The sequence below is a fragment of the Apodemus sylvaticus genome, chromosome 5, assembly GCF_947179515.1.
Source record: "Apodemus sylvaticus chromosome 5, mApoSyl1.1, whole genome shotgun sequence".
NCBI lineage: Eukaryota > Metazoa > Chordata > Mammalia > Rodentia > Muridae > Apodemus > Apodemus sylvaticus.
Window position 1 is genome coordinate 143914971 of NC_067476.1, and position 22692 is coordinate 143937662.

Genomic DNA, 22692 nt, shown 5'->3' on the forward strand with positions numbered 1-22692 from the left:
ATTCAGGACTAAAATGGCTCATGGGAAGTTGCATAAAGATTTATGCTTGACTCTGCATCTATTAAGCCTCCTATCATTACAAAACAATTTAAATATTTTATGTAGAGTAATAAAAGATTTCAGAGTGATCTGTGTGCTATGAAATCTTTTGTTAAAAGCAACTTTCGAAGGGCTTCTGTTTTGTTGACAACGAATGACCATGATAATCCTCCTTACCAGCCCAATTTTCTGATTTACCAACCTCAAGTTTGCTGCTGTCTGTGGTTGTTAAAATTCATTCTCATTTGCTTGGTTGGGCAGCTCTTTGGTGTGTGCTTTGGAGCTGGGAGGGTGGTGGGAATGCCCTCTTTGCCTTCTTTACTCAGTTCTTATCCTTACCTTGTCATGTCATAAAGTACTCAAACTGGCATGCACTTGCCCTCTTAATTACTTTGTCCATTTGCGTTAATTGTATAAATTTTAATTGCTACTTTTCTTCATGGTTAAGCATCATTCTATAGAAGGAGGAAAAAAAAACCCCAGAAAATAAATAATAGAAAAGGCAAATTCTGTATATTATCTGTATGCAGATGTATATACAATTATAGTCTTCTGACCAGAAATTCAATGAAAAAAAATAATTTTTGTAGAATCTGTTCACAGTGTTATTGTAAATTAGCTGCTATTTCAAAGAAGATATCAGAGAGCCCTTTAAAAAATAAATTATGACATAGTTGCTAACCAAAGCATTATTGGATTCTATTGAAGTAGTTATGTAATGACACCAACATTTGATCTTTGTGTCCAGGGTCCCATGAGCCTATTTGGCATTTTGATAACAATAATAAATTGCTCCTTTTTTCTCCCCAGCCATTGCAACACAAGCTAGCATGGAGTTTCGACGGAAAGGGTCCCAAATGTCAACAGACACCATGGTTTCCAATCCTGTGTTTGATGCAAGTGAATTTCCTGATAACTATGAAGCAGGAAGAGCTGAGGCTTGTGGGACATTATGTAGAATTTTTTGTAGCAAGAAGACTGGAGAAGAGATTCTGCCAGCTTATTTATCCAGGTTTTAGAACTTTTTTGTTTATTTTGCATTTATATCATTTGATGGTGAAATACTATTGTGGCATGGCTTTGTAGGCTAAATCAGTAAGCCATTGTTGGTCTGAAATACTTGCTAGTGTCTTTATGTAATTGAAAACTGCTTGAATTCTATTTTACCTGCCTCATTAGATCTGGTAAAGACTTTTTAAGATCTATTCTAGAGTTATTATTTATTCTGTCATTTGTAAATTCTGGAGAGATTTGGAAGTACCCACAATAGTTTGTTAATAGATTTTTGGGACAATGCTAGGTTCTGTGTACAGTCCAGAAATAAGTCAGCTGTGAATCTTTACTCCAAGGAGTTTAATGACTGTGCTGAAGAGATTCAAGCAAAATTACAGTCATGTAATAGGAAGCACAAGTTGGTAGGAGAGAGACATAATGGTTTTGAATGTTTGGAGGAAAGAGCAGCTCATACTTAGCCTAGAGGATTCAGGAAAGAGTTCTGAATATTATTATTAGATGTTTATACTGGATTTAGGAAAGATGGGTAGTGTTTAGACTGTTGTGAGGTCGGGTAGGATAATCTTTTCCAAATCTCTGGCTTCCACATCTGTGAATGCCTCTGTCATCCATTCAGCTGCTCAGACCAAGGCCTAGGCATCATTTGCCTCTCCTTTCATCTTGGGTTGATTATTCAACTCGTGCCTTGTAGCATTTAGCTCTCTCATTTCTCTCTTCACTCTGTTCTTACCATAGCACTTCAGGTTTGTTATTCTTTGGTGGAAATTTGTAATTCTTGATTCTGCTTTGCTCTTTTTCACTACTTGTTTACATGGTTACTGAAGTGGGGTTACAGTCAGGTAGACCACCGAGATACTGTACCGCTAGGTGCTTAGGAAAGAGAGGGCCAAGTCTGAAACAAGTCAGGGGAACCATGGTATATACTAGTGAGAACAGTTTTTACCATAGGCTCTTATCTTTAAATCTGGTTTAAGTCAAAGTGAGTAAATTATGAGATGCTAGTGATACTTAAAGTTAAGGTCAAGCAGTACAGTAAAGCATATAAAAAGTAGGAATCAGGGACTGGAAAGTGTCCAGGGTCCAGAACAACTCTCCTGCCTCCTGGGCTTCTGTCTCCTAGAACTGCTCATTCTTCTCTGCAGATCATTTTCCTTATACTGCAATGTGTTTCTATGCTCCTAGTTGTCATAGTCTTTGTCTGGAAGTCCACTGGGGTTAGTTAGCATCTCTGAAATGTGAGAGTCTTGGGAAAGAAGATCTGATTAATTAGGTGTCTGCCTCTCCTCTAGCTACACATAGCTGTGAGAGAAGATCACATAGGTGTTGGAGTTTACTCCTCACGAGGAGGGCCCATTTCTCTGAGGGAGACCTTGGACTGAAGAGTTATTTCAAATTGTATCAATAGCAGGAAGGGAGAAGGTTATGGACATGAGCTTTCTATCTAGTTCAAAAGACTGGGTGACAGGTCAGGTGACAAACTCAGCAAGCTTGTGAGAGGACAAATGATGTATTTACGTTTCAGTGTTGCATTCCAAGGGCATGGGGCTATTTATCAAGAACTGCATATTATGTGCCTGTTTAATTGAGTTCAATCTATCTACAGAAGATAGATTGAAATGAGTTGAATAGGCACCAGTGAGTGAGGAGATTGTTTTGAAAGAGTTTTGCAGAGAAGGAAGAAATATCTTGTGATAAGAAGAGTAGAGCAGTATACTTGCTCTTGAGTAACAGGGTACTAGATGCTGCGTGACTTGGTTGTAGTTGGAGATTGTAGGAAAAGGAAGCTATGCTCAGATGGATTCCTCACGGGTATCTTAGTGTGATCTCCATACTCTGATAAGCACAGAGTCTGCTGGGGCTCCTTTTTCTCACTAACCCCTCAGAAGCAGTGGAGGAAGGAAAAAGATAGACTCACCTGTTTCTTAGGATTGTGAATGCTACAAAATTTTACTACTTTAGAATTTGATTAATTGGGTCCACCAATTGATTGATAAGTACTCAGATATTTATTTTGGTGTGGGTATCTTATTTGTAGACACCTGTAATTTGATGTACAAAGAGTTAAAACTTTTTGAAAAAAAATATAATGGATTGTATGATTGTTGAATTGCTGACTCCTAGTAGTTCATTAAAGTTTAGAAACTAGAGGGCAGAGTGGACAAAGGCTCTTCAGATAACTATGTAGAAAATGCTAATAATTTGGAAACATTTGGTCAGCACTTTGTTTAAAATTTTTTTTCTTGCTTTCCTAGATTTTACATGCTTTTAATTCAAGGTTTGCAGATAAACGATTATGTATGCCATCCTGTGTTGGCCAGCGTTATTCTAAACTCCCCTCCTTTGTTCTGCTGTGACTTGAAAGGGATTGATGTTGTGGTTCCTTACTTTATTTCAGCTCTTGAAACCATTTTGCCTGACAGGTAAGCTGTCACTCTCTATGACTGTGTCAGTTGTCTGGTTGGTGTGGTTTGTTTTGGTGCCTCCTCCCGTTTGCTAGTTTACTCTATCTAGTTGTCTTCACAGTCCAATGGGACCTAGGCTCCCTTAGGTTGAGTACAGTGCATCCAAACACTCCAGTCCCTAGGTGCCTTCAGTTCTCATATGTCTATGGATCTAGATGGATCAGACCTGAAATCCTACTGATATAAAGTAGGCCTTACATTTTCAATTAAATTCTAGCTTTAATTCAGTAAGTGTGTAACAAAGCAGTTCTCACATATACAATGCTTGGGTTGTGGGAAAAGTGGCATAGTATATATGAAAGCAGCTAAAAATACTCTTTAGTTGAAAAATACTAATAGTTTTTTTTTTAAATTTTTTGGCAGAGAACTCTCAAAATTCAAAAGCTATGTAAATCCAACAGAATTGAGAAGATCATCTATTAATATCCTGCTTTCTTTGTTGCCCCTCCCTCATCATTTTGGCACAGTCAGATCTGAGGTAATGTTTCTTTAATTATTTCTTTTTCTGTCTTCTCTTCCTTCCCCTCCATTCCCTGTCTCCCCACCCCACCCCCATGATGCACCACAGTCTTGCTAGGAAGCTCAATTTAGTTGCAAACTTAAAACCCTTCTGTCTGGTATTCTGCTAAGCATCATTATTAACATTTTTTTTGTATTCTGTATGCTAATTTAAGTCAAACTGCACTTTTAACAAAATGGAGCAGGACTTTTAAAAAGTGTCTTTCTTGCCCTGCATGGCTACACAAGCTTTTAATCCTAGCACTTGAAGGTGGAGGCAGGAGGAGCTTTGTGACTTTGAAGCTAGCCAGGGCTATGCAGTAAGACCTTGTCTCAACATTCAGTATATAAACAAATATTTAAAAAGATACATTTCTAATGAATTAATGAGGGTTTTTTGGTTTGAGTATTTATGATTTTGGAAGTGCCAATATGTCATGGCTTACTGTTCATGTGTTATAGACTAACACATGATGTCTGACTACAGTTAGACTGGAAGCCTGGATCATTAGCCTGTTCACCTCTTGTCTCCTCCTGCTTTTCTAAATGGGCATCATATACAATAGCTGATGTTAAATATTCTTTCTTTTTTTTCTCCAGGTGGTCCTAGAAGGAAAGTTTAGTAATGATGACAGCTCTTCTTATGATAAACCAATAACTTTTCTGTCCCTGAAGCTGAGACTTGTGAATATACTAATAGGTGCCTTGCAAACAGAAACGGACCCCAATAACACCCAAATGATACTAGGTTTGTGTCCAGACAGTTTTGTTTTGTGTTTTGTTAAGTGAAACCCAGATACTAATGATCCTAGGCATGCTAGAGACACAGGAGAGAGGAGCCCATGCCTAATGCAACTGTTACTATTCTGATTCAGAAGTAGAGGTTTCTTGGTTTCATCTTTTTTTGCTTTTTATAGAAAAAAAGGCCTAAGGGGATCTGGTAAAATAATTCAGTGGTTAAAGATTGTGTACTCTCCTAGTCTGACACAGACCTGAGTTTAATCCCCAGGTCCCACAGGGTGAGAGGAGAGAACTGGCTCTCTTTAGCTGCCCTTTGACCTCCACACACATGCCATGGCAGGCACATAGCCTTTCTCTCCCCAAGTAAGCAAGTAAGTAAGTAAATAAATAAATGTAATACACAATTTTAAAAAAAGATTTAAGGAGATGAGCGAAGATGAGCATTTAGTGGTCTTGTCTACGCTTTTTCTCTTTTGTCCCGATGTTCCTCCTTCTCTGCCCTTTTCCTTTCAGTACTTGGGAGTAGTTGGGAGGTGTGGCATGTTAGTCAATGAGGAGGACTCAGTAGTAAATGGTAAGTTGTTAGTTTGACAAGGAGCTGAAGAAACAGGTGATAACACACCTTTTCACATTACTGTTGATGTGGCTATAGAAACAGAAAAAAGCCAAGGGAAAAAACTAGAAGCAAGAGAATTCAGCTGTTTAAATTTTGTACTTGAGAATTGCACACAGATTTTACATGTTAGAAAAATGTTTTAAGCCAGAAAGAGAGAAAAAATAATGTTCCCATGAAGGGAATTGTCAGAAATAAAAGAATACAAAAAGTTTAGTACAGTCCAGGGGTTGGAGGGGTGGGATGGGGTGGTTGCAGGGGAGGGTAGACTTTTGGAAACTGGCAGTAAATTGGGTTAAAGTGCTCAATGAGGTAAAGGTGCTTGCCTTACAGAACTAATGACCCTAACTTGGAAGGAGAGAACTGAATCCTGAATGTTGTCCTTTACCATCTACATATGCTGTGGCATGCGCTTGTATGCAGCCACCCCTGCCCCATAAATGAAAGGATAAAACCTTGGAAGGCATATCAGAATATGGGGATTTTTAAAGCATTGCCTGTTTTAACCTGTCAGTGTATTTATTTGTAATCTTCAGAGAATTTCAGGAATATTTTACCAAAATTTCCCTTTTCTTTTTTTAGGGGGGGGGGGAGGAGACAGAGTCTATGTAGCCCTATACTTGCTGTGTAGCCAGGTGGCTTCAGCTGCTAGCAGTCCGTCTGCCTCAGGCCTCTGACTGCTAGGGTTATGTATTTGACCAAGCCTGGCTGCAAATCATAGTCTCTTTGCCCCGACTGAGCCATCGCACTGCAGTTGTATGTCATGTAACTGCTTCTGTTTGTTTGTTTTGTTATTGCAGGGGCAATGTTAAATATTGTTCAAGATTCTGCACTTTTAGAAGCCATTGGTTGCCAAATGGAAATGGTAAGACCTTACATAATCTGTCATAGAATGTTTGCTTCTGATTTTATGTAAATCATATTCAGCAGTGCTGCAACTGAACCTAGAGCCTCAACACAATGCTGAACAAGTTGTCTACCACCAAGCTGTGTTCTTAGCCCTTTGTCTTTATTTTTTGAGGCAGTGTCTCGTGTAGCCCAGGATAGTCTCAAACTGGGTATATAGCTGAAGATGACCTTAGACTCTTGGTCTTCTTGCCTCCACAGGTTTGCACTGTCACACCTGGTTTTTAAAGCCATTTCATAGACTTAGAAGGACCCTATTTTAAAACATCACATATACTGAGATTTTTCTCATTAGGTCCTTGAGAAATCCTCCATGAGAGAAACACCAGTTGGGATTGTTTCAAAGTACCAATCAACTAGTCTGAATATTCTAGAAAAGGCCTTTCTAGTTCCTCTTATCCCCCACAGATAGAGGACTACCTGTTAGATGTGCTATCTTGTTTGTAGTTCTGTAGACAGAAGTTTACAGGTGCCCCAAAGCACTATAACGTTTTTCAAAATATTTAAAAAGCTCCCCAGATATGGACACTATCCCTAAAGATACATGTTATACTTGGGGTACAGACTGGGCTATGGGGGAAATAATAAGATATAATAGGTTGAGCTGGATAAGTAAAAAAATTATTAAGGAAATTCATTCATGTTCCAGTAGATGGCTAATAATGTGCTGATCTAGATACAACAAGTTCTGTTTATATGGGGAAAGGTACAAGGAATCTTTAACAAATGGATTTATAGCCGGGCAGTGGTGGCGCATGCCTGGAACCCCAGCACTCTGGGAGGCAGAGGCAGGCAGATTTCTGAGCTTGAGGCTAGCCTGGTCTACAGAGTGAGTTCCAGGACAGCCTGGGCTATACAGAGAAACCCTGTCTAGAAAAAAACCAAATCCAAAAAACCAAACAAACAAATAAAACAACAACAACAACAGCCAAAACCAAATGGGTTTATTTGCTCCTGTGTGTGTATGGGAACTCATACTAATTATAGAATCTTATTGTTTGTACTTTATTGTATAACTACATTTAAAGTTGCTCTTTTATGTGTATGTGTACCCAAATGGATGTGGGTCTTCATGTATGTATAGATACATGTGTCTGGGTTTGCTTGTGTGTGTGTGTGTGTGTGAGGGTGTGCATGGGTATGAGCATGGAGGTAAGAGCAGGCTGTCAAGTATTCTGTGCTATAACTTTGTCCTATTACCTTGATACAGTATCTTTTGATGAGCATGGAGCTAGACTGGCTGCCAGCAAGCCCAGGGAAGCTCCTATTTTGATCCCTCACAGCCCTGACTTTATAGGCATATGGGTGGCCATGCTCAGCTTTTAAGTAGGTGTTGGGGATTTGAACTGTGGTTTTACTACTTGTGTAATAAGTGCTCTTGCCCACTAAACCATCCTCCTAGGTTTTCCCTCCTTCTGCCATTTTTTTTTTTTAATTTAAAGTAGGTTCTGGGAATCAAACTTAGGTCCTTTTTCGTGAGTGGCAAATACTTTCTTGTCTGAGCTTATTTCCCAGACCCATATTGTCTTTACTTGAAGATTATATTCCTGTTCTGAGGTTTTGCTGTAAAGGTATTTTCCTTAATGACTTGAAGTCATTATTAGCTAGAGAACTCTAGCATATTTAAAGGGTTCTAAGGTGACTGTTTGAAAAACAGCACAGGAGACCCCAGTATAGATATTTGTAGTTATCAAACCCTGTGTATCCTTTTAACGGATGTCATCTGAGCAACAGTACCACAGTGATTTTAATTCCTTGTTTGTTTATCTGTGATCACCTGTGCTAGTTAGCCTGCTAACTGTTTCAGTACTGGGATGAACCCAGGGCCTCCTGCATGTGAGGCAAGGGCTGTACTCCTGAGCCACAGCCCCAACTCTAACAGGTCTTCATAATTAACTTTTTATACTTGTAAACTCTTCATCTTGGTTCATTTGACTAGGGTGGCGGAGAAAACAACCTGAAGAGTCATAGTCGCACCAACAGTGGCATTAGCTCAGCAAGTGGAGGAAGCACAGAGCCTACAACCCCTGATAGTGAGAGACCTGCTCAAGCTCTTCTGAGGGATTATGGTAAGCTGTGCTTAAAACAGTCTGTGAGCAGTTACACATGAGGTAATTCTCAGATTTACAAAATAAGCAAAACAAAAGCTTTTCAAGAATTGAAAACAAAACAACAACAAAAAAGAATCTGTCTACTTAGGTATAATAGAAGATGTTAGTCTAAAAAAACTAAGGAAAAAGTATTTTTATGATTTTTTTTGTAGATCTGTTTTGGAGTTTGCTAGATCTTACAGATGTTTATGATAAAAGGTTTATGTTCTGCACCAAGCAGTGGTGATATAGGCTAAGATGTGGACCTTGCATCAGAATAATGGCAGAGATGGTCAGCAAGCCAAGTAATTGCATTGTGAGGGAAGTGATGGAGCTTGTATTGGAGGAGACCCAGAGGGACATGTGTTTCCATGTTAAAGCTTACTTAGATACTCTGTCTTGTTAGGTTCTTCAGTTACAAGCATAAAGAGACACTTTTGCCCTGCTAAAAAAATACTTGCCAGCAAAGCATCCTGTTCAATGGTGTCCTTTACACTGAGCAATCATTTTATGGACTTAGTGTGAACACTTTATAATGTTATGTACAAGTGCTAATAGTGATTAAATCTATGAGTGTTTATTCCATGAGATTAGCATATCTAATTCCCTAGATGTGAGCTTGACTTTTTAGTCATCTGGAGAATTTTTGATTTGTGTTCATAGGGATGCTTTCAATTGAAGTTTATGATACATTACCCATCAGCATGACAAATACATAGTCATTATGTGGACAGTCAGTACATTTAAATTGTTACTTATGTAGACTTAGGCATTCTCTAGGTTGAAGTTCTTTCTTGTACTTTTCTAAGACATTTCAGAACTAAAGATAATTTTGTGTTCCAGCATGTGTTGTACATAAGTGTTTGAAGTGATTGCTTGTTCCAGCATTTTCAGCTGGTGTTAGTGAGCTCTGCTTGTTATGTCATATTTTTTACTAAGAAATCCAGATTTGTGTTAGTGTCGCATGACTGTCTCTCTTTAATGATCATTCCTTTTTCTGTTGTCACTGCCCTCTTTCTGATAGGATCCACAGGTATAATGCCCCTAAAGCTTCCTTTATAATTAGAATTTACCATTGTTTAATTTCTTAGAATTCACTCTTTAAGTAATAATTACTATAAATATAAAATTGAAGTCCAAGTAAAAACACTGATTTGGTTATTTTACCTTTATAAAGGTATTAAAGTGGTGGTAAAGAGCAAAATGTAAACATGGGTTTGAAAAGGCATTGCATGTGGGTTTTACTGGCTTAAACCCTGTCATTTCAACAGATGCTTTAAAGTAATTCCTAGTGTCTGAGGAGGCTATAAGGTTCGATTTTTGCCTCTGTAAAACTCTAGGAAATACTTGGGTGCCTTTTCATTGTTTGTTTTGAAGATTAAGTTCTATAAGTTACTTATTTAAAAATTTAAGACATCAGTTTTTGTTATAAGGATTTTACTGAAATTGCCAAGTCCATAGTGCTCTTTGTTAAAGTGTAGACTGGGAGCTAGAAGCTGGCCCAGCCCCGTGTGCTTTGTCCATCAGTCAAGCCTGGGGCTCAGCACGGTGGGCGGGGAGCATAGCTCTGTGTGGGTGCCCATTGTGCTCACTGTGCTGCTGTGGTCTGTGCCTGGTGGGATGCTGTGCTTCTGTTACTAATGCTTAGTTGTTTTCCCTCCCTGTGGATGTGGCATTGGGTTATATCCTAGCTCTTAATACAGATTCAGCTGCCGGGCTCCTGATTCGCAGCATTCATCTCGTCACTCAACGACTCAACTCCCAGTGGCGGCAAGATATGAGCATATCCTTGGCAGCTCTGGAGCTTCTCTCTGGCCTGGCAAAGGTGAGACAGCCCTTTAATTTAGCCCAGTAGACTGTCGTCATGCTTCCCCGCCCCCCCAATTTTGACATACTCCTTTGTGTGGGTATCTTAGTGTAGTCAGTATGCATGAGTTTTTTACATTCAGAGTATACAAAATCAAGCCTACAAATGAAATTTTGAAAAATAGGTCAAAAGATAGAATCTTTCTGTTAAGGTACAGAAAACATTTCAATACTGGTGATTATTTGCACGTAATAGTGTATTTTTTAATTTTATAAAGAGTTTATTATAAAGTATTTCTGTGATTACAATTTTCTGTTATCAGTAATGAGCACAAGTTGACTATATATTCAATTTTCTCTGTTATTTGAATTTTATGGAGTTTTGGAAGTGTGGGATCTTTTTGCATGTACACACCAGTTTCTTGTTCTCTTTCTTAAATTTATGTAACATAAAACTAACCACTTTACAGCAAGTGAGGCGGTGGCGTTAGTACGTGTGCTGTGTGATGCAGCTCACCAGCCACACTTGCAGTGTGTTTTGTCACCTCAGAACCCCCAGGCCTCAAAGCAGCTGCCTTCTAGCCTACCCACCCAGCCACCGCTCCTGATAGCCACTGAGCTTTTGCTTCTTTGGATCTCCCTAGTCAGGACCGTTCACATAAAGGGAGCACATGAAAATTATGTTATGTGTGTCATGTCAAGAGTGCCTTCTTTCTCACTTGACGTAATTTTTTAGTTTCAGCCCTGTTTTATGGTTGCCCGGCACTGGGCTGAATGTCATTATCACTGTTGTTTGCCTGTTCACCAGTTGAGGGGTATTTAGACTGTTTCCATCCTCCGCTCTTACTACTAGGGTTGCTGTATGTGTATTTATTTGGAATATCAATTTCAGTTCTTTGGGGTATGTTCTGAGGGGTAAAATTCTTGGGTTTATGATAATTCTGTTTAGCTTTTGAAGAACTGCAAATTGTTGTTCCACAGCAACATACAAGGGTTCCAAATTTTGTACATCATTGCTAGCATCTGAATACTTTTTACTATTAAAATGGAAAAGAATATTTTTTATATACTAGTTGGTGTTGTGAGGAGCAGATGAGATGAAAGTATAAAATGCATTGTGATTACGTAGAGTGATAAGTCACCACAGAGCAGTAGTGTCTGAGATGATGAAGCTTAGGTCTTTATGTCAGAGCTGTCCTGTAAGCTATGAGAAACAAAATAGACAAAAAACGTATGTGTGTTCTCAACACTACTCGGAACTTTACTTCACAAATCTCCAAATGTAATAGATACGTGAGGAGCAGTTGCTGATATGGAATGTTAGGATAGCTACCCATGAGACATGGTGGACCATACAGAGGATGAGGTGCTGCTCCCTGTGACTTGTGGTTCACTTTCGGTTGAAGATGGATTGGCTTGGATCGGGCATTGCTTTGGACCTGTGCCATCGTATACAATGGGCTAATACTACCTAATTTCATAACTTTCTATAAAGATAAAATGATTAAAACAGGCTGGTGTTAGAACAGGGTTGAATGAATAGACTAGTGGTCTGTAATTGAGACTTCATGACCACACTTAAGTGGCTGTCTGATTTTTGCCAAAACTGCAGAGATATAACTCTAAGGAGTAAGGTTAGTCTTTCGACCAGTGGAACTAGTAGAAAACTTGGTTTTATACCTGTTTGGTATATGGTAGGTATAAAAATCAGCTAAAAATTGATTGTAGACTTAAATGTAAAGTGTCACTTGTCTCATGCTGTGACAAAATACCCTGACAAAATCAACTTAAGGATGGAAGGGTTTATCTTGGCTCACAGTTCAAGGGTACAGTCCATTATGGCGGGGATGTCAAGGTGGCAGGAGCTTGAAGCAGCTAGTCACGTTGAGTCTGCAGTCAGGAAGAAGAGAGCAGATGAATGCTTGTGCTCAGCTGGCTTCCTCCTTTTTATGCAGTCCAGGACCCAAACCCAGGGAATAGTGCCACTCTCCTTTAAGGTGAGTTTTCCTACCTCAATATCCTTAGTTGTTAGGGAAATGTAATTAGAGTCAAGTTGAAATACTTTGACATAACATTAGAATGGCTAACATTGAGGGCTAGGAGTATAGCTCAGGGCAAGAGTGCCTGTTAATTAAGCATGAGAATTTAAATCCAAATCCCCAGCACCCACCTAAGAGGCCAAGCAGGACAACATGGACCTCAGAGTGGTAGGTAGAGATAGGCAGATCTCAGGAATTTACTAGCCTGTCAGCCTAGCTGAAACAGCAAGCTTTAGGTTTTCTAAAAGTCCTCCATCTAAAGGGAATAATGCAGAAAGCGTTAGGGCAGTGGTTCTCAATCTGTGTGTAACCCTTTTGGGGTTGAATGACCCTTTACAGGGGTCACCTCAACCATCATAAAACAGGTATTTACATTATAGTTCACAACAGTAGCAAAATTAATTAAATTTAAATTAATTAAAAATAGCAATGAAGATAATTTTATGGTTGGGGTCACTACAGCATGAGGAACTGTATTAAAGGGTCATAGCATTAGGACGGTTGAGAACCACTGTGATATAGGAAGACAGCCAGCAGTCCTCCTGTTGCCTCTGCATATATACATATGCATATATCATGTGCATATCCCACATTTACACACAAAGGAACAAAGATAGGCTAAATTTAAAAAGACTTGACTGTCCCGGCAGTGGTGGCACACGCCTTTAATTCCAGCACTTGGGAGGCAGAAGCAGGTGGATTTCTGAGTTCTAGGCCAGCCTGGTGTACAGAGTGAGTCCAGGACAGCCAGGTCTACACAGAGAAACCCTGTCTCCAAAACAAAACAAAACAACAAAAAAAAGGACTTGACTGTACCAAATGTTGATGAAGATATAAGGAAAATGTTAATGAGAATGTTAATTATAATAACCACTTTGGAAAAATGTTTGGCAAATCCTTAAAAATTTAATCATATGGGCTGGAAAGAGATGGTTCAGTGGTTAAGAGCACTGGCTGCTCTTCCAGAGGACCAGGGTTCAATTCCCAGCACACACATGGCATCTTACACTTGTCTATAACAGCTGTTCCAGAGGATCTGACACCCTCACACAAACATACATGTATGCAAAACACCAATGCACAGGAAATAAATTATGAAAAAAAACCCCAAAACTAAAAACCCATTTAATTACACTTGTATCTCATGACCTTGTCATTCAGTCCCAGTATAAGAGAACATGTCCATTTAGTGACATGGTGTTCATAGCAACTATATTTCCATAGGGTGTAAGTAACTCAAATGTCCATTAAGAAGTTACTGGTTAGACAAATCGTTCTATATTTGTTTACTAGACTACAACTCAATAAAAAGAAAGAAATGTTACAAAACTAGATACACCTGGAAGTAATTAAATATGCTAAATAGAAGAAAGAAGCTAGCCAAATACCTCTCCCTAAAATAAATACTGTAGAACTTATATATACTTTAGAAAATATAGTCTGATCAATTATGGTAGCAGAGAATGATAGCAGTTCCTCACAGAGGGGCAAGAAGAACGGGAGGAAGCTTACGAAGGTGCATGAGGAGATTTGGGGGTGATTTATGTTTGTTATCTGATTGTAGTAATACTTTGAACATGTATAGCTTACTGTAATTGATAATTAAACCTTTGGGCTATTTCACTAGACTTTGTGCAGAGCAAAACTTATCACTATGAGGTTGGGTTAGGGACCTTAAAGTATGCACCTGTTTCTTTTCTGGCCATTCCTGCACATTTTGCAATATGAGTAAGTGTATCCAAGAACTTTGGGTTTTAAGCTATGAACAACCATGCTAGAGTACAGTACAGCTTTGGATTTGAGAATACCACTTTTTTTGTTACATATAATGGTATATCTAGAATATTCTATTCCTATTAAATAATATTTAAAAACAAGGCCTGTTTTATATCACATTTCAGATAGCATCAGTTGCAGGGCAAATGCTTGGTGTAGTGGTTCCTGACTGACTGGTTTTCTTCCTTAAATGGACATGTGTAGGTGAAGGTAATGGTTGACTCGGGAGACCGGAAGCGTGCCATCAGTTCTGTGTGCAGTTACATCGTATACCAGTGCAGTCGGCCAGCTCCTCTCCACTCCCGGGATCTGCACTCCATGATAGTGGCAGCATTTCAGTGTCTCTGTGTCTGGCTGACAGAGCACCCTGATATGCTGGACGAAAAGGTGAGCTTATTCATTCAGTCTTGAAACACCAAGCAGGAAACTGGATGTTGAGAAAACATCCCTTTGAAAAAGAATATCCGAATTTAAACACAGCATCACTTTGAATTTACTTGTTTGATTTCAGTAGGATGCTTACTCTTTTGAGCATTAGCTTGAAAACTATCACCATGCTTAGATTTGGTTCCAAATAACTCCACAGAGAAATTCTTTATGAAATTGCTTAATCTATCTAAACCAGCAAGATCTCTTTTATAAAAAATAATGTTTTCATTAATATTTGTAAAATTTCATACCGTGTATTTTGGACATTCTTGTCTTTTCACCAAGTTCTACTCATTCTATCCTCACTTTCTTTTTTTTTTTTTTTTTTACCTACACAGTTTTGAGAGTTTTTGCCTTGTGTTGAGTCGATTGTGTTTCCTAGCTACTATTGAGATTGGGGCCTGCCCTGGAGCGTGGCCAACCTACCAGTAATCATGTCCTTAACAAAGTCGGTTCTGCCTCTCCCAGCAGCTCTCCTACATGATCACACATGCCAGTAGCTCCCTATTTAGTGATAATAGTTTTGCCCATTTTTACCATCCATGTTGGAATTTTATTTAGCTTGAGCCTGCTCAAGTTTGTGTACACTTTCACAGTTGCTATGAGATCATATGCATAACTGTTGTGTCTGGAAAGGTACTTTTTTTTTTTTTTTTTTTTTTTTTTAATAGGATGGTAGACTGGAAATAGCTGTTAAAGCTGTTTGGTTTCCTGTTATCAAATAATGGATACCTCATTGTGAATCTGGAATGCTAGGGTAGCAACTGGGCTATAAAAGTTACTATTGTAGAAACATTGTATTTTTCACAGGTTTCTGCACTGTTAAGAGGGCACAGATATCTAGTCTGTTTTCTTAGCCACTGTACCTTATAAGGAAGCAGGTGTAATGAGCTCAGTAACAGTAGAGTTTTCCAAGATCACTGAATATTTATATTGTCCATAAAATCTGAGTTAGTTTCATTGTGGCTTTTAAAGTTATGGTATCAGAAATTGCTTCCAGGACTGGACTTTTAACTAAGTTTAACAGAATGCCTGCTTAGTGTTTATGAAGCACTCAGTTTGATATCTAGCACAACATAAATCAGCTGTGATGGACCTTATTTGTAATTTCAGGTACTTGGGAGGTAGTAGAAGAGGGATCAGATGGTCAAAGTCATCCCTGTCTATATAATGAGTTAGAGGCTGGCCTGGGCTACATGAAACTCTGTTACACAAAAACAGTTTTAAAAAGAAATTATTTTAAGATGTCAATCATTGGAGTTGCAGATAGTAGCACCTGCCTGTAATCCTACCACTTAAGCAGAGGCAGAGGGTTCTGGGTTTAAGGCCAGCTTGGACTGCATACTTGAGTTTGAAACCAGCCTGAGTGCCATATTTGAGACACTCTTCAAAAAATAAGTAATTCTCTCTGATACATTAGGTAATCTGATGTGTCTTAAACCTTCTAGGTTTGACGGAATTACTTGTGAGTCTGTTTTACTTAGCCCTCTAGGATTTGTGACAGTCCACGGTAATTTTGTGAGCTCTATAACTACTAAATTAAAACCTGTCTGTAGTCCTCTTTAAATATACAAATTTAGTTCTTTTAAAAGAAATTTAACAGAAGGTTAAGTATACTATATTATGATACAAACATATATATGTTAAAGAGCATTAGAAACTGGAGCTCCACCTCCAAAATATAACCACTGTTACGGGATCCTTATCTTCTTTTAAGTAACATATAAAAATTGATCTGGGGTTGATGAAATAGCTCAGCAAATAAAACTGCTCATCACCAAGTCTCGTGACTTGTTTGATATCTCAATCCCAGATGGTGGGAGTCGAGAACCAACTTCCAAAAGTGTTCTCTGACCTTGGCTTTTACACAAACACACATATATTTTTTCTTAAGTAAAATAATGTATTTGAAATATTTTTAAAAATCATGTTTTCCTGATTCTAGGATTGCCTTAAGGAAGTACTGGAGATTGTAGAATTGGGTATCTCAGGAAGCAAATCCAAGAACAGTGAGCAAGAAGTCAAGTACAAAGGTGATAAGGAGCCGAACCCTGCGTCCATGAGGGTAAAGGACGCCGCAGAAGCCACTCTAACATGGTATGCAAACAGCTGCTGAGGACTGAACTGTAACAGACAGGACAGCAGTGGCCTCTGCTGCTTTGTCTCCCTTATTCAGCACAAAGTAACTCAGCCCCTGTAGGGTGCTGCATCTCCAGACACAAAATGGAAGGAAATAATTCTTTTTGTACTCATTCTTAGACCACAGGAAACCATTAGGTTGGGATGTTTGTGTTTCTGTACTGGCTGATACTAACTCAGGCCAGACCACGTTAGAGCCAGGAAGTAACTTGGAGTTAATATCATCGCTTTCTTTGATGGCCTAGCCCAGAGATGAGCTGTGTTACAGCATCACATCTGCTGCCCAGTGACTACATCTTTATGTTATATTCAGTTAAGATTTTTTTTTAGCTCCCTTGTAAAAGCTTGGTAATAGAATCTATACAGATAACTTAGATTCAATTATTACAGTGAATATCATTCTGGTACATAGGGGAGATGAAATAGAAATAAAAAGTTCTTTAGTATCACGTGGATAGTTAGTGCCCCCAAAGAAGAGATACAAAGAAAATATCAGGGAACTTGGAGTAGGCAGAGGGTCCTTAGAGATAAAATGAGAGCAGAGTAGCATGCTTAGGGAACCACACTGACCCAGACTGAGAGCATGGGGAACCTTTGAGCTGTGAGCAGCATGGTAGGCAAATAGGAACGCATGTCACATGGAAACTAGAGGTTCTGTCTTTGAGAGAATCCTGTTCCTGCTGGATTGGGGACTGGAAAGAGATTGTGTTTGGGCACATCTACAGCTTGAAGGGACTTAAAGGTAGAGATTACATAGATTCATAGTATTTGTAAAAATATGGTTCATGCAAGAAAGTGAATGAATGAGAACCTAAGAAAACAGAACTACAGGAAGGAAGAATGTTAGGTTACTAAGGACTGACTTGAAGACTTGTGTGTAAGCCAGCTCTGCCTAAGATCCTGAAATCTTTGTGAGTACAGTACCCTTTTCTTCTTTGGGTTGTATTCAGAATAATTGGATTTGTTTCTGTTCTTCTTAGGCTTAGGTGATAATTTTCAGAAGGATGCTTGCTTTTGTTTAGAACTGTGTGTTGTGTTAATGGCTAGACTTTCAGTGCCTAGACTGGTGAAGATAGCCAGGAGAGCATGTGCTGTGCAACACGCGGACTGGGGCAGCCATAAAGTGCCACAGAACTGGACTTGATAGACACCAGGAAGAGGAAGAGGGCTAGGAGATAGCAGGGAGCCTGCTCATTAGTAGTTCTTGAGTTCTTTGTGCTGCAAGAAGTTTGTTCTCCTCTAGCATGAGTGTTCCTATGAAAGCACAGTTGCTTTTGAGGGCTGGCTGTGTGCCTGGGGGCTTTCTCCCTCAGAGTGTAGTTACCCGAATGGCTTTTGTCTTCATTTTCTGCTTTCTTGTATCTATTAGCAAGTCCATTATGAAGTCTTTCGTTTCTACTCTTCTTCATGGAGTAACATGTACCAGTCAGTTCTCACAGTTGTTGCTTTTTTTCATTGGCATCACTTTTTTTGTGTTTGTTTTGAAACTATTATTATTATTATTATTAGCTTGTTTTTTATTTTTTGAGGCAGGGCTTCAGTGTGTAGCCCGGGCTGTCCTGGAACTCACTAAATAGACCAGGCTGGTCTCAGACTCACAGAGATCCATCCACCTGCCTCTGTCTCCCAAGTGCTGTGCCACTATGCCCAGCTGTCGGCATTGCTTCTACTCAGCTTTTTCTCTGCCGTGTATCTGTCATTCCTCATGAGGCCATCAAGAGAGTCCCTTAGACTTTCTTTGTATGGTCTTCCCACCATTCCCCTGAAGCCCTAGATAATATTCTGTACTAGATTATTTCACTTTTTGCCTGATTTTTGTATCCAGTCTCTCAACTCTTCATGTTTGTCTTGAATTCTGTGGCTAAACTCATTAACATTTCGTGCTACTGTTTGAGTGATTAAAAGCCTTGTTTCCCATGTCTGAGTTCCAGTGGAGGCTCAGGGACGTGATCCTATTTCTCCCACCATTGCTCTCGAGCCCCTCCCTTGCCATAGCTGGGCTACTTGTAGTGCTGAACTGGGCATGCTCACACTTGCTTATATCGTTCTCTTGCATTTCAGGCACCAACATAGACTTTTCATGCTCACAGTAAATCTAGCTACTTGTAGGAGCCTCCTTCTGTTACTCTGATTTTGGAAGCACAGCTGTTTTCACTACTTGTACTGGCCTGTCTCACACAGTATGAGCGTCCATATTCTCACAGTCATACTGAGTTAGTTTGGTATGTGCCAGTTTATCTTTGATAACCTTTACAATGTACATATTAACTGGTTGGTTTTCCTGACCTTGACATATAGGATAAACCTAGAAGTCATTTCAGTGGTTCTCTCTGCTTACGGTATATTTACTAAATGCTTGGATTTAATTGGGTTTAGAGTCCAGCCCCTAAGCTTTCCACTTGGTTTAATTAGTAAAAGCCTGATATTCTGCATCAGCCAAAAACCTCTTATGTTAAACTTACTCTCCTTGGTCCTTATTCAGAGTTCTGGTAGTTAAACCCTGTCTGTAGGCAGCAGCAGTCCACAGCAGCAGTGCTTATGTAGCTCTTCCTTTCTGCCAGTTCCTTCATGGGTTTTCATGGTACATGGATTTGGGTATCTTTATTATCCTGTCACTCAGCGGGCGTGGCTTTGACCATGGCTCTCTCACAGGTAGACTATTGAGTACAGTGTTCTCTATGAGATCTGAATGTCTTCAAACTCTGTAGAACAGGGTATTTCATCAGCATCTGTAGGGAGACTGCCGCAAGACTCATCTGCACTCAGATTTTCATAGAGTTAACTGGACTCGTCCAGTCTTCTTCATGTTCCCTTTTCATCTGTTACTCTCGCCCTAAGCTTATTTGTTTGGGAGTGCTTAAATTTTTTTTTTATAAGATAAAAATAAAAAGATAAAAAAGACATTGTGTGTAGTCTTTAAATCCTAACCCTTATTCTGATATATGATCTTTACAGATTAAGTTCTAGTCTATTGTAGGTTTTTGGTTTGTTTTTTCTTCCTTTTGGCCCCTCCTCCCGCCCAGGTCTCATTATGCAGCTCTGGTTGTGCCAGAACTGTGTAGGCCATGCTGGCCTTGAACTCACAGAGATTTGCCTGCCTCTGCCTTCCTAGTGCTGGGATTAAAGACATGCACCACTATACTTCGCTCTTTACAGAAACGAAACAAAACAATTGTCTGTGTGCATGGGCCTGTGGATGTCAGAAGATAACTTTTGACAGTCTTCTCTTCCTCCACGTGAGCTTCAGGGAATCCAGTTTTGGTTGTTGGGACTGATAGCGATAGTCTGTACCTACTGAAGCAGCTTACTGACTCCTGTTTATTCTTGAAGCAGAGTCTCACTTTTTAGCCTAGGCTGGTCTCAGATTCATGGCAGTCCTCTTGCCTCACCTTCCTGGGTGTTGCTATTGCAGGCATGAACAAGCATTATGAGCATTTTTTTATGTTCTAATCAAAACACGGCTTATAGAAAGCAGAGGTTGAACCTCAGAGTATACCAACAGAGACTTTCTCCCAGAGGTTCACGGGATTTTAATCTTTATCTACTCACCACTCCAGTCTAGTCAGCACCAGGAAGAGAAGAATGTGGTGAGGCTGGGAGTGATCTCATCTAAGGGACCCAACCTCTCCCAGCAGCCTGTTTGATGACATTGTAGACCTTAACTGGGACGTGACAAGCTCACCTGGTCTATGTGCTTTGTAGCATCTGTGTTTGTTCCATGAGAGAAAGCCAATGCTGTATTTTCTTAGCACTAGTCTTCTGGATGTCTCCTGTTTCTCACAGTCTTAGAGTGCTGAATTTACTGAGGAGTTCCCTGGTTCCTTGAATTGTAGCAGTACTTGTAGGAGGAGTGAGAACTAAAAGGAAGCAGTGCTTCAATGATAAAATGCTATTGAGGGCTGGGAGTGGCTCAGTGGGAAAGAGCACTTGTCACACAAGCATGAGTACCTGGGTTCAGATCTCCAGTGCTCATGTGAAAGATTGGACATGGCTATGTGCTCCTGGAACCTTACCCAGTGCTGGAGAGGAAGGCGGAGGTGGGTTCACTGGGGCTATTGGCTGCCAGCCGAGTTCACATTCATTAAGAGACAGCAAATAATACAAGGCAGCAAATAATACAACAGGACACTTCATGTCCTCCACTACATACAAACATCCCATGTATGCATACAGTATACACACAACACATGTACATGCTCACAGGCACACACAAAAATGTTGAGAAATAGTTTTCCATATGAGATACATATGAAAAGCCAGGTTGACATTATGTGATAAAAATCTTTGCTTAAATACAGACTATTTTTTCTTTGAGCTTCAGTCTATTATTTTAACTGAGAGTAATAAAAATGAAAATAATGATGGTACCTAATTCATATGATTATTATGAAACCATATGAAAAATATGTATGAAGTGCCTAGACTAGTACTTGATTCATAGTGAGGGCTAGGCAAGCTTTTAAGTTCCTTGCATAGATGCAGAAATCTTTATGTTCTCACTGTGTGTGGATAAGCGTATGTACACACTGTATTCACTCATACAAACATTTCTGAGTAGTAAGTCATGATCAGTCTGCTTTATAAAGCATTTTGTGTTATAATTTTATTTATGATAGTTTTTTGAGATTTAACTCTTAGTACCTCAGGTTCCTTACCTGAAATGAGGATATGTCTATTCCTTTGCCATTTAGGAAGAAGGCAGCAGGCCTTGGGTTTTGACCTCTTAAGAGCCACTTAGCTCTTTGGAGTCTTAAATTTCCTGATCTGAAAAGTAAGGCAGTCTGGCTGATCTTTATGTCCTTTTCTGGGCCTAGGATACTTTGGCTGTTATAATCCTGAAACTTGGAGCATACAACCACGGTTTTAAATGTGTCCTTAGGAACTTCCTAATTTGGACCTGTAGTCAGCTCTATTCCCTGAGTAACGGATAGAGAGAAATCTACTTGCATTGTTTTGTTGGAAGGAAGCAGTACTGGGCAGGTAGAGGAACAAAGGTGCTAGACAGTGGAGGCAGTTGCAACCAGTGCTTAAGCTCACTTGACCTTCTCTCTAGCTGGGAGGGAGTTGGGACCTAGGACCCGTGTACTAACCAGTGAGTATGTCCTGTCCGAGAAGGAAGTAGTGGTGCTGGGTGAGCTGTTCATGGCTGAGGTCAGTTGAAAGCTGTGGCTGCTGTTACCCTGCTCAGGAGAGTGGATTTCCTTATTAGGGCGCATGTTCTACCCAGCATGCCACAGGGAGTATATCTGACTGTGAAGAGGAAGCATAGCTGTATTCAGGTAGTTCAGAGGGGCAGAAGGATGCATAGATCCAGGAGCTAAAGGTAGAATTTTGGGGGGGAATTAATTGTTTTTTCTTCCATTCTTTGTAGCATCATGCAGTTGCTTGGCGCATTTCCTTCACCCAGCGGTCCTGCCTCTCCTTGTAGTCTGGTGAATGAGACTACTCTGATCAAATACTCCAGGCTGCCAACCATAAACAAGCATAGTTTCCGGTACTTTGTTTTGGATAACAGCGTCATCCTGGCGATGCTCGAGCAACCTCTTGGAAATGAGCAGAGTAAGTTGTAGCACTCTTAGCTTTCCCTTCTGCTCAAACAGTGTGCTCAGTTCTTTCAGGGAAGCAGAGATGTGAGTTCCAAGTACCTATTTGTCAAAAAAAAAACTTAAAGAGAGGTCAGAAAATAGAACGTGCATATGAAGTAGAATTGTTTAAAGATTCTGTATGTGTGCCTGAAATAGCATGGTGTCAAAAACTTTTACATAAAGCTTCCTTAGTGTGAGATATTTTATATTTACTGTTTATAAAAATCATTATCCACTTTGTGTTCATGTAAACCTTGGATCCTGCCACTCTGCTCCCTTCCCCTTGACCCATCATTGTTCTGTTTCAGTCATTATTACCTACACAGGGAAAATTGGAGAGGTCATCTCTGCCCCCTCCCACTTCCTTATATAATTAGTCTCAGTGTCTCTACTGCCCCAGTGACTCTTGAATCTTTCCTTTATATTCCTCCCAGTGCATCCAAATGGAAGGCCTTATTAACATCTTGCATTGATTTGTTGTATTTTCTACCTGGTCTGATATCCCCTTTGGTGGTTCAAAAATTTGCTGGTCCTTAACTTCCTTCCCCATACCAT

General features: G+C 39.7%; 1 protein-coding gene across 4 annotated transcripts in view; it reads left to right on the forward strand.

Annotated features, from left to right (window-relative positions):
- Ralgapb (Ral GTPase activating protein non-catalytic subunit beta) overlaps positions 1 to 22692 on the forward strand; it is a 90622-nt gene that overhangs the window by 31313 nt on the left and 36617 nt on the right. For 3 of the 4 annotated variants that reach the window (XM_052184158.1, XM_052184155.1, XM_052184157.1), the window contains 10 exons: positions 850 to 1051; positions 3306 to 3473; positions 3879 to 3993; positions 4614 to 4761; positions 6168 to 6232; positions 8213 to 8342; positions 10055 to 10188; positions 14189 to 14371; positions 16359 to 16510; positions 21924 to 22111. In XM_052184158.1, the coding sequence (XP_052040118.1) occupies positions 850 to 1051; positions 3306 to 3473; positions 3879 to 3993; positions 4614 to 4761; positions 6168 to 6232; positions 8213 to 8342; positions 10055 to 10188; positions 14189 to 14371; positions 16359 to 16510; positions 21924 to 22111 (1485 nt within the window). The remainder of the gene's footprint in view (positions 1 to 849; positions 1052 to 3305; positions 3474 to 3878; positions 3994 to 4613; positions 4762 to 6167; positions 6233 to 8212; positions 8343 to 10054; positions 10189 to 14188; positions 14372 to 16358; positions 16511 to 21923; positions 22112 to 22692) is intronic. The other variant, XM_052184156.1, reaches the window with a different exon arrangement.